Source organism: Anopheles bellator, chromosome 2, assembly GCF_943735745.2.
Source record: "Anopheles bellator chromosome 2, idAnoBellAS_SP24_06.2, whole genome shotgun sequence".
NCBI classification, from domain to species: Eukaryota; Metazoa; Arthropoda; class Insecta; order Diptera; family Culicidae; genus Anopheles; species Anopheles bellator.
The window spans coordinates 15,885,363-15,898,009 of record NC_071286.1 but is presented as its reverse complement, the minus strand read 5'-3'; the positions used below and the strand labels follow the sequence as shown (position 1 = coordinate 15,898,009).

Here is a 12,647-nt window from a genome sequence, read left to right as displayed (position 1 = left end):
GGGACCAACCTTAGAATTGAATAACATAGAAGCACGCCACAGCCAACTGGCTAGCCTTAGTCCACGGTGGCGGCAGACACGACCCGGTTGGCGAGAAATGATCGGTGAAATTCCCACAGCAACGTCCGCCCGGTTCTTCGCACCAAACCGATCGGCTTATCATCGGGCTACGAGAGGATGCTTCGGAGGACTTTTCGGGACTTTCTCGAGGCTGAAGGCTTGCGTCAGCGGTCTTCTGTTTCCTTCCGCTTTGCGAGATAATTTGTTTTTGATAAGCTAGTCATGAGTAGAGCCCCTCCGAGAGTGCACCACAGCCAGCGCGGACCAAACCAAAAGATTAGTCTCAAAACACAACCCTCACTCGATCGATTTATGGAAATTTTTCCTCCCCGTGTTTGGTTTGATGGGAGTTTTCGTTCAAATTACTCTGTTTTCCCTTTTTCCGTGTAATATAATTGATTTACATTTCGTGCTCTCGGGCGCGTTTTGCGCGTAAAAACTCCATCCCAAAAAGCTCACGGTCCGACCACAGCTGGCCGGTGATGGTCACGCGGTTTTTTTAATGGATTTCCTCTGTCTCTAACTCGGTTATGTTTTTATTTTTCATTTGACTCACTTCCTTTGGCTCCCGACACAGAGTGCGCCAGTTTTCGTTTCGCTCCCCAGGGGGCCTTAATGTTCCGGAAGTGGGACATTTGGCGTGGAATAAAATGTAAATACGCGGTACAAAAGACCGAGACGACCAACCAAACGAGAAAACAAACCGAGAGGCGAAAAAAAACAATCACAGTACAAAACGGACGGCACAATGGGCCGCAGATGACAACTGCAACAATACGGGGTTGCCTCCGAGCTGCTGACCAGCACACGGCCCAGGATTTGCATTACACGTGGCCCGTGAGATAAGGGATCGGAGCCTCTCGTCGACGGCCGTCGGGTCGGGAAAAAGGAGTTCTGATTTGTTGTGCAAATTACGTTTCGGTTTGGGGCTCTGGGTTTTTTGGGTTCATTTTAGGTGAGTGCATCAACGTGCCCAGAAGCGCTGAGGCTAAGCGATTTTAATAAAAGTGGAAAAATATGCAAAACCTGTTTGATTTTCACCCCTGGTCGGTGGAAGAAAAATCCGCCTGAACCGCTTAGCTGGCCCACTGGTCGCAGGGAAAAACCGTGGCCGGCCTCTGGAAACCAGGTGGTGAACTTCGGTCTGTTGCTCGACCGGTGGGTTGGAAACAAATAGAAGCAATAAGCTGGGCGCGCGCGGTGCATTAGTATGCGCTCCGCGGCCCAGGGTGTGGCCCAGGTGGCACAATTGACCGGGATGATGAAAAATGACCGGGAAAGACAGCATAATATACAGTGTGCTTGCTTTTTTCCCGGGTTCGCTGCTGCTTTGTGGGACACATTTTTATTGCGGCGATGGCGGACTGACGCTGGACATGGTTTATGGCTGGAAGCTGGTGCTTCCGGGGTGAGTCTGCATTGTTTGTTGCAGAAAACTTGGAAACATGATGCGAGAGACAAGTTTTAAAGATCCCGGACACAATGGCTGAAGTCTAGTCGAACCAAAAACTAAGCTTAGCCCGCCATTAAACGATTAATTTCAATAATGCCGGGAACTCGGATAATATAAAACGGTTCCCTGATCGCACTGTAGTGGCCCTTGTGCCTAAGCTTAGTGCCAGATTTTATTATCTCTTAAGATAAGACACTACTTATCATACCGATAATGGAGTTGGTCACTTGAAAGCTGTGATCTAACGATTTGGATTCAAGAGCGACGTTGCTCTTCAATTTGCTACAAAGCGGCACCAAACAATGTGGTTAATATACAACAACTAGGACAATCGTAGGGTGAGGTCCATCCACCCCTTTTGCGATTGTTTATCCGTTTCATCAAAACTCAGTGACATACACTCAGGTTGGCTACGATTTGCTTCACGTGCCCTAATGGTGGCACGATAAGGGCGCTAGAAAGGGGAACTGATAATTTGCCGTCCATTGGTGCAATAGATAAACAGAAGCGAACGATCCATCTGATCCGATTAATGCCAGACGGATAAATGCCGCTCCGGGCGAGGGCGCCCACCGCATTTTCAAACGAGTTCGATACTTTGTGTGTTTCCCGAACGGAAGCCACCCCCAGGGTTGATGGGGTTCCTGGCAACAAGCGGCTCGTTGCGGGATAAAAATAGGCCTATTAGCTTCCCCGGTAATCTATGGCGATGGCGACGAATCAGACCACAAATTAACATACTCACCACGTGAACTTTGCTCTCCCGGAGCACCTTCAGCTCCGTCAGCGCATACCGATGGAGTGGAAACTATGCCGATGCTGTGGCGAACAAGTCATCGAGGCGACCTTTTAGTGGATGACTTTTCAACGTTGTGCCCGGTGTAATCGGGTTCGATAAACCAGCCAGCGGGTGAATCACAGGTACCGTAGTTGACATCAATTAGGTGTACACATTTCCGACCGCCCGGACCCGGAGTTATGGTTCGATCTGAAGGGCATGCCTGGTAGCTCAGTTTAATTGACCCGTCACCGACCCGACCGCGGGCTGCGTTGATAACTGCGTGCCATCGGATCGGTATTTTAATTAGAACTCAAGACACAGTCCGAAAGGGACCAACTTGAGTCAGGCGGAATGTGTCACACAATCGCTCTTATCACACCCGCTATTTGCTGGTCAGTAGCGTGGTGTAGTCAGCACCCCAAAGTAGGTTAAAGCCCACTGACGCCACGGCAAAGTAAAAACCACCAATAAATTGTGATTACAGATGACGAAACGGAACCGATGCCGGTGGGGAGGAGGGGACCGATGAACCGAACCGGGCCCAGAAGTGAAGTCCAATCGAATTTATCATCCATCGGCGGCACCTCCACCGGGTGTCGTTGATTCACGGTCAAATAAACCTGCCGGAGGTCTCTTTACGAGCCGGAGGGTGTGTTCCGAGCCAAGCCACGCGCTGTTGCCTAAAATTGAAGCAATAATTAAGTTCACATTTCACACGGAACATTTATCGGGCGGGGGGTTCACTTTAAAGGAGTGTTGGCCACAAGTGACTCACCAAATGCTGTTGCCAATCGAATCCACGGTTGAGTGACTAACGTTGAAGCACTGTCGACGACCCCGGCGAAGTTGCAGTATTTATTAAAGTTGAAAGGAGCCTCTCGAATACCTGGCTGCTTATGCGGTGAATTAAAATGTAACTCTGATTGATTGGGCTTCCTTGATTGGGTTCAGCAGCAGCCGAGCCGTAGTAGTCCACCAGTCCAAACGGAACCGAATCGGACGCTGAAATATTCGAATGTAGCCTTTCTTTCATGTTCAACCTTTGCCAAGGTGAAATCCAAACTACAATCCAGTGCATTTAGTACTTTCCACCGTACGGTTGTTTTATTATTTCTATTAGTGGTGTGTTTTTCATGTGTTTTTCTTTTCTCCATTTGTTCACCATTTACTTACATTTCACTTTCGAGCATAAAACTACTCAACATTTGGATTCTGTGATTCTCGATGCCGGCTGCCCTGGGCGGCCATTGCCCTCTCGTATCCACATTTAATGCACTAGACATTTACCATTTTGTGTGTTTTTCTTTTTTCTCTTGCATTAATATCGCATTAGCGTATCAGGGGTTAAGGTGTCATGTTACGGTGCCGGTGTGGGTTTGGGGGATTTTCTCTTATCAATTTCGCTTTGCACGGTTGCACCTAGTAAATAAATAAACTTCCACATAGTCTAACGGCAGACCAGGGAACCGGCCACCATCTGGCAGCAGGATCTGCCCACGGACGCGTTCCGTGTATAGAGAGAGAAAAAAAGAGAGCATTTCTGTACGCCGTCTTGGGCTTCAGACGTCAACCACCAGACATCAGACACAGCGTGGTCCTTGCGAAAGGACAGCCTCGTGATGCGCAAACGAACAGCATCATTTGCGATCGCCTGCCATTATTTATGGTACGGCCATTTGACCCTTTCGGTGCGTGTTAACATCAAACGCGACGTCAGTTACATATTGGTGTGCGATTAATCGTCTGGCCGTCGTGCGAGATTCCTTTGCCCGTTTTCGCGACTGCTCTTTGTTGTCCCAGATGAAAGACAACTCTCTCTGAGAGGTCTTTCAAGTGCGTCGCGTGTCGCGCTCGCTAACGATTTACTTTCCACTTTGGATCTTCTGAGAGAAGGAAAAAAAAACCCCTTCGAGTTCTGCCGGTCGTCCGAACGAGGTTCGTACACAGCCCGGTTGACTTCGCGATAGCTTCCTAGCCGGCCGGTCCCACGGTGCTGCCCTTCATGCTGAACAACAATCATGGACGCACGGCAAAACCTGTTCGATTCGACCGCGAACAATGCAGCATAACTTGCTGCATTCGCGTTGCAAGTGGCGCACACTCTAGGCTTTACGGTCTTTTAGATTCTTTTTCCCTCGCAACACGCGAACACAGTTGGAGCCTCATTAATCGACATCGATGACGACGTGCCTTGGGGAGTCTTTTGATCCGTTGTCTACTGGTTTATGTTAATAGCACGAAAAACTTTGATTGAATAAATTCGAGCGATCGCTTCACCTTAGCGTTACTGATTGCAATTGATTTGTCCAGGTTTTGGTTCGGTTGCTTGGTTCGGACGGGTGTCTATGACTTCCGTACTGTGGTGGTGGCTGGTGGTTTTGGAAAGTAATTCTGGTTGATGCATTCCACCTAGTGAACCTAGTACACTGTGCGCTTCGCAAGACTTGCGTTCAGGTTTGGAGGTTTTTGTAAACATTGATCGTACATATTTGTTCAACTGGCCAAAGTACTTCGAGGCCGAGCGACCCCGCCGGTTGCCGGTTGCACTAGATACTTGCACGCCTACTGCCTACGGTAATGCTTCTGAAAATGCTGTGAGTGATGTGTTCGTTGGTTTGCGTTGGTTACGTTGATGCTTAGGTGCCGGTATCATACACACTAAAGGTCACGCTTCTTTCGGGGTTGCGGTTTAGACTAAACATAGTTTGTTTTGCGTTTCGGAAAACGGGGTATACGATTGCCTGCTAATGGCCTACACTAATCGTAAATAGAGCGCATTGGTAGCTACCTCTGTCTAGCACACACGTTTGTCCTTCTGAAGGCTCTGCTAGGGTTTTCTCTTACAGTATACGGTTTATGCTCCGCTAAATACAAATATCTTCTGGCTGCTTCGACGGCAAGCAGAGCGGATCGCAGCAAGCAGCGATTGTTGCGACGTCGTCTTTCGGTGACAAAAAGCGTTGGTTGCGCTCAGTTAGTAAAAACTCGCCGCGATTGTAACCTAACAATTCCCGTCGCACCAGTTTCTTCACTGACAAAATAAGTGCACAGTGTCCGAAATGAAAAAGCGCGGAAGAGTTCGGGTTTACAGCTGGTTATCGGGTTAGGTAACTTTCGGTATTTCAAAGGCTTGCATCTCCAGATGGCCAGGTCGCCACTTCAGTAACGTTCAATAACATAATTCATAAAGCACCATTTTGATTACTAAAACTATTTCTAACATCGATCCTTTTTTCTCTCCCTCTTTCTATTTCTCTCCATGATCAAGTAAATACATCCAGAATACATCTATCGAGAAGCGGCAAGAAGCTTCGTCTTAGGCCGGATCCGATCCGAGCTGAATGCAGTGTGGCCACTCGTGTCTCACGCGTTTAAAGCATTTTTACCAGTCAGTGTTGAAGTTAAAAGTAAACCTAATCTGCACAATTGTGGCCACTTCTGACATTCGGCTCGTCGGATCCCGACCATCGCACGTTCATCGGGCTTTTCTCTTTCTTCGCCGTTGGACTGGGCTACAGCTTTCCTATCTAAGTCCAAAACTCTTCACCCTTTCCTTAACAAACCACTGCCGGGGAGCAGATCACGGGGAACACAAGTACAAGGTAGGTTTCATCCTCTCATTCCCGAAATAGCTGGGTTATTGATTAGTGTAACGCCAAGACGCGTGATGGCTAAGACGATTCGATGGAAGTTACGCTCTGTCCATTGTTGTGCCAACTCCAACTATAACCCACGCATTCGCCTTCGAAAGGTGTTGGAAGGTGGAAAATGGATCCCCCGAGTCCTTTGCGTTACGCCACCCATCGGCAAACAGGCTCGAGAGTGCGGCCACCTTAATGTGCAGCCAGCCGGATCAGATCAATAATGAAGTGGCCGCTGCGTGTCAATGTGTCTTGCGGACGACTCCCTCCCTGTAAGCCTTCCAGAGTGCGCCCGATCGATAATCGATTCCGATCAAACGGTGGTCGGTTAAAGGGTTTTCCTTTTTTCGGCTCGATTGGGTCGATACCAAAATAGATGTTTGCGAAGAAAAACACCGGTCGCCCTCGGGGTGACTAGACTTCCGGAGCCAAAAGCCAGCCAGAGTGTGTGAGGTTATGGCTGTTGATAGAGTGCGGCAGACCTGTCACTGACAATCAGGACACTATTGGCACGCACGAGTTCACTTTCACACTCCAACCGCAGCAGATAGTGTCAGGGTGAAGCGATTCCAGACTGCCAACGCCCACGAGACCCACGAGAGTTGTACGTTCCCTGAAAGTGCCGGGAACTATAGTGTTCGTTCCCCTACGTCGTGGGCAGCGGGAGTGGCTAGTGTCCGGGATGATGGCTCCACCAGGCGTTGGCGTTGTAAACGTGCCTCCGGTGGACTCGTCTTCGGCCACCCTTTGACAGCATACCCATTGTGTTTTCGGCGCCAAACTACGGCGGGACCGATGATACTATCGAGTCCGATTCCTGGAACTACCCTCGCACGACCGTAGTCGTCCTGGGTGGGGATGGTTTTAATTGAGTACAAACCGGGGAAACGGAACAAGGGAACATTGTTGGACAATCCCGGCCGGCCGTACAAACAGCTGACCCTTACGTTTCCACACCGTCACAACGACAGACATGCGGTTGGCTTCTGATTGGAGTAGTTGCTGGTGTCCCAACGAGTGCCACGTTAACCATTTCGGTGCACTACCCTCGGGGCGGTGCGCAGACCGCAACACTTCGGGCTGCAGCTGCAGTTTGGCGACTTCTGGCGACATCAAGGAAACTGAACCCTACTACCTAAAGCTCTTGCTCAGCAAAGGGGCACTAATTAGTCGACCGACCCCGGGCAGGTTGCGCTGTAGAGTAACGAAAAAAAAAAACGTAAACTTCGACTTTGCGTGGCCGTTTCTTCTACCGTTTCTAGGATTGGACTTGTAGAATTGTAATGTGGAGAGAACTTGAGAAGCAGGTTAACAAGCTGGGGCAAAGGAAGTACTTGGTTTTTGGAAATTAAGGCCCATTTTTCTTTCCTCACACGCAACGGCCTGAGGCAAGTGCCACAGGTAATGGGGCCTAATTACTTCGTCCTACTTACATGCGTTTCGAGTATCACGCTTTTTAATAGAATAACTAACAGTAAATGCGCACGGTCCAAGTTTCACTTTCGGGCCGCATTTCTGCCGGAGTCTCTGCTCGAGAAGCTCTTCAAAATCAAAACGGCAGGTGCTGGTTCACTTATCGATCTGAATTTCCAGACGATCGTTTCCATGACGTAGGGGTAGCTCCAGCATTCCAGGCGCTAATGCTCGAGGTGCTAATTGCCGCACCAATTATCAGGCCGACGAGTCAGTTGTTGACCGCCGAGCCGAGCAGTGGAATCGTAGCTCGAGGCCACGACCGATTAGTCACATTTATGTTGGACCCGGTCGGTCAAAGCGCGGCTCGCAACGTGTGTCACACGGATTGAAATTAGACTAAGCCGGCCGCCGGCGTGGCTCAGGGCGCTTCCCGAGTCCCGGCCGTCCACCATCGGTTCCTATTTCTGGGTCCCAACACGTGCGACATGTTGTGACCGAACGAGCATCGGTGAAAGATTATCAGTTCGCTGGGGAACCGGAACCCCGCTTTTTATGCGCAATCGGCAGCAGCAACACATGAGCCAGGCAACGTGACCCTTCTTGAGGACATTCGGTGCCCACGGCCACGCGGTTGCATGTGAAAACCCGTGATTGGGTGACGCTCCGGTCTGCTGGCCCAGTTTGGAAGGAAGAACGACTTGGTAGACTACGCACTCGACTTTGTTTTGATCGCCCTTGGAGTGATCTGGTTAGGTTAGATCGCAAAATCTCCAAGAAACCCGGAACCAGTCACGCTTATTAATTGGATTCCGGTTAAGCGTCTTTGCTTTGGTTGAGGGCCGATTCAGAGCGTGAATTGATTGTTTTTGTTTCGGCACGTAACGATGAGTAACGCGTGTGAACGAGTGGAATGTTTGGGACGGAACTTTCCATCGAAAAACCTCGTCCCGGGGCGGAGAAACGAAAAGTAAAGCCTAGTTGTGGTTAAGTTTCAATCAAAATACAGTTCTATATTTGGCAAATAAATAGCGTGGTGAGATGTGGTGGTGATTGTGAGACACAGCGCGAGAGAGTTCCCCTTTCCTCGCGTGTTCCGGCGTGTTCCGGCGTGTTTGTTGTACTTGTGCTCCCCAGTGATGTGCGCTCCACAGTCGCAGACTGTGTTTTTGGCACCCCTGGCCCCTACCCCTACCGATAGCCTACCGTAGCCTTCGCCACAGGCGCCCGCGCAAGAAGGACGCCCAACCGGCCGCCCATCCTCCCTTTAGATCAGGGTCTCCCTTTACAGCTACACCTCCGTCTGCTCGTCTCCGTTGCTGGTGCAGGAGTTGGTGGCAAAGTTGCAGCCCCACTTGCGCGAACTATCACAGACCCGTTTCAGTATCGATTTCTTCTGTATGCACAGACTGTTGAGCTCGTCCGACGGATACCGCTCGAACTCGACTATGAACCCGTTCGCGACGGCCACGGCCGCCGCGTGATTTGGCGTTAGATACTTGCACGAACTCCCGCTCCGCGTCAGGCTTCCGCCGCCGCCGGCGGGGCCAGCGATACGCACCTTGTGCGCCTTCTGGCCCCCGCCGTCGCAGGACGCCCCGTCGCCGACCACGTTCGCCAGTGTGATGTTGGCCTCGTAGTTGCCCTGCTCCAGGACGCCATGGTCGTGATGATGCTGGAGAGCCGCACAGCTGGGGTGCTGCTGCAGCGACTGTTCCGACTCCCGGTGCTGCTGCAGCTGGGACTGCGGATGGTTGTTGAAGTGCGTGTTGCTGCTGGTCAGCTTCTGGAGCCGCTCGTTCGTCTTCTTGTCGATGCCGAGCAGCCGCCGGACACCCCGCCGGACGCGCTTGTTGCGGTAGGCGAAGATGAACGGTGAGCTCAGGTTCGCGATCACCACGGTGACGATCGCGAGCAGGGCCTGATCGGACACGATGATGAGATCGACGTGACCCTGCATCAGCACCAGGATACCGTACGGTAGGTACGACACCAGGAACATGATGATCACCAGGATGCTGATCCGGGCGGCGCGCGACTCCTCGCGGTACTTGAACAGCGAGGACGCGTTCGAGAGCCGGTGCCGGATCGACGTCATGTAGCTGAGCGCCTTCGGCGGCACGTGCACCGCCGGTAGCGACAGGATGTGATGCTGGCCGAGCTGTTCGAACTCGGGCGCACCGTATTTCTGGAAGTTGGGCGTCGAGTGGACTTGCCGCAGCCCGACCGCCGCCAGCTCCGGTTGATCCTCGCAGAAGCTAACCAACCGGCCGGCACTGTGGTTTCGCCGGACCTTCCCGAAGTCGGCCGGTGCTTCGCCCGGCAGGACGCTCGCACACGTCGGAATGGGCCCACTCGCGGCCGAGTCCAGCGGGGGCAGCGACATCAGAATACTGTTGTGGTTACGGTCATGTTTGAGCGGAGATTTGAGCACACTCGGCGGCAGCAGGGCAGCGGAGCCGGTGGTGGGCGTCGCGGCGATCTGGACCACCTGCGACCGGCCGTCGGGCCGATCCGGCTCGTGGTGCGTCGACTTGTGCGTTGGCGTCGGGCCCGGCGACGGCTGGAGCAGCGGCTTCAGGCACGAGTCCCGATGCTGGTGCTGGTGGTGGTGGTGGTGGTGGTGCGGAATGCTGCTCACGGTGATCGTTTCATCCTCGTAGTGGATCTGCTTGTCGATCCGCATCGTGAGTCCTTCGCCGTCGACCGGCTTCTCGACCGCCCGTTCCGCTATCACGGGCAGCGGTTGCGGTGGATGCTGCTGCTGCTGCTGTTGCTGCTGCTCCAGCATCAACTGCTTCTCGGCCAGCGCGTGCTTCTGCGAGGACACCAGATTCAGGGCACTCTGCAGGAGCGGGGACGAGCCGTTTTGGCGCATCCGTTGGCCACTTTCGCGTGCCTCGGAGAAGATGCGCCAGTACATGCCGCACACGAGCGCGAACGGAACCAGGATAACGATGACGAAGTACGCGTACGAGAAGATCGTGTTGTACAGGTCCTCGGAGATGTGCAGCTGGTTGATGAAACCGCTGTCACCGGTGCCGGGTTCGCCCCAGCCGACGGTGCCGCTTCCGTTCCGCGCCCAATGACTAGATTCGATGGCGGCCACCTCTTCCACCGTCAGCCGGTTCTTGAACAGCGTCACGTGCTTCTGATCGCCCCGGAACCCGGACGCGATGCCGAACGCAATGCCCAGCACCCAGCTGCCGATGATGAGCGTCCACGCCTTCAGCTCGGAGATCCGCGAGTGGTAGCGCAGCGGGTCCGTGATGGCACACCAGGTGTCCCCCACGACCAGCAGCACCGACAGCGCCCCGAGGGCCACCACCAGGTCCAGACCCCAGCACCGGATCTTCGTCAGCGTGAGTGTCGCGTGCAACTCCCCGTCCCGACCGACGGGACTCGGCCGTACGTACGGGCCTTCCTCACTTTCGTCCTCCTCCTCCTCCTCCGAGGACCCACTGGCCCCGGCTCTATCACAATTGTTCGCTCCCTCGTCGGCACCTCCCATGGTGCCGTTCTTGGTGCACTTCACTTGGTTCCTTCCGGTCCGGTTTGACGGGTTCGTCGCGGTCTCTCGGAACTGTACCGTCGTCGATGTTGCTCCCGTCCCCCCCTGCGCTCCTGCTTCACCGCTGGTCGGTGGATCCACGAAGTAGGCCGTCGGTGTGGCTCCGACGTCCGATCCGGCGAGCTGGTACACGGTCGATGGCGTCGCCACCGATACCCCCGTCGCCGCCGCCGCGGGAGAATTGGTCGTGGTGAACGCATTGAGCAGCAGCGAGGGGCCGAGTATGATGCAGCAGACCAGGTTCACGATCAGCAGGTTGATGACGAACCGGTTCGCGGTGGTCCGCAGGCTGGGCGTCACCCAGAACGCCCCGAGCGCCAGGATGTTGACGCCGATCGAGCTGAGCAGCAGGCCGCCGACCAGACAGTCTATGGCTAACATTGTTCACTTGCGTATCCGGTGGCCCTGGCGAAGGTACGAGACTGTGGCGCTACGAGGCACCACATCTTGGCCGTATACGTCCTCCCCGTTGCCGGTGTCACATTACACCTCCAGCGGCCTTCACTCGCCGCGGCCACTTTCTACCCCGATCGCCGGGTTGGGACCGAAACCGAAACTCTCTTTCTCTGTCACTCTTCGCGGGCTACGCGCCTGTTTCACTTTCGCTCCCAGCTCCTCCGCGAGCCTATTGCGATCGCGGAATGTCACTTGCGCCAGACGGCGGCGGCGAAGGAGACCGGCTGAGGTCACCACAGACTTGGCGAAACAGACGCCAACAGCTGACGGTCGCAGGTCTCGGGGTGATTATTTATTCCCAGAATACACACGCAGCTCCCACGGTCGCCGTGCGCTTGGGTCTCTTGGGAAAATCACTGCACTGCCCGGATGGGAATCGCAAAATAATAATTCACTCCGTTCACCCTTTTGTCGCGTCTCGTGTCGCTCGCACGCACGCACGATCTACGTGAACTCGTCGATCACGGTCTATCGACGCTTCACGGCACTTCCACACACTGCTGCACGCACTTCCGCGTTCCGTGAATCGGCGCGAACGGGAACACGCAAAACAGCACTTGCTACCTGCTTCGACAACGGCGGAAAAGTTTTTAAGTTCTGACTGCCCACATTCTGTTTTCATGAATCCGGCCGATTTTCCAACCTAACTTTGAAACTTCGAACCTGATGACGAACCGGACCAAGTGCCGATTGCGACCCGATTCAACCCACGAAAAGCACCCGAAGTGCCGCGAAGACCCGAGCCGGACCCGACGAAACGCGACTCGGGGACACAGTAAGAGAGAGAGAGCCGAATACAGCAAGCGAGAGGGCAGAAAGAGAAAGCCAAATGAACTCAAATGATCGTTCGAGCGAACGTTTTGAACGAGTTCGAGTTTGATAATACTGTGCCCGTTGCTTCACTTTTCCGCGTTCGCCGGCCGGTGCTGGACCCTCTGTGATTTTCCGTCCTCCTTGCTTCGCTTTGTTGCCGCTGATTATTTGGTGCCAATTTAAAGGCGATTCCCCCCGTCTGCCGTGGTGGGCCGTGCAGGGGCGGGTGGGGGGCAATTTTCACGCGCGGGCGGCGTTTCGTTGACCTTGTCTATTTTTAAAGCCGCAGCGTCTCGTGTGGGTCCCTTGCTGGGGCGATTTTCCGCCTGCCTTCGTCTAATTGGTGTGTGCCGCGGTGTGGCTACCTTGCAGGCGCAGGTCAGCCCCACTGTTTCTAGAGGAGAGCAGAGAGAGAGAGAGAGAGATGGAGATAAAATATTATTAAGTATGCTTGCTTCA

The 12,647-nt window shown here is 53.5% G+C and overlaps 1 protein-coding gene across 1 annotated transcript; it reads right to left on the bottom strand.

Moving 5' to 3' along the window:
• Positions 1 to 8,403: 8,403 nt before the first annotated feature.
• Positions 8,404 to 11,300, bottom strand: LOC131211002 (uncharacterized). Its single transcript, XM_058204336.1, has one exon. The coding sequence runs from the start codon at positions 11,298 to 11,300 to the stop codon at positions 8,640 to 8,642; it is 2,661 nt and encodes an 886-aa protein (XP_058060319.1). The 3' UTR covers positions 8,404 to 8,639.
• Between the last annotated feature and the right edge of the window lie 1,347 nt (positions 11,301 to 12,647).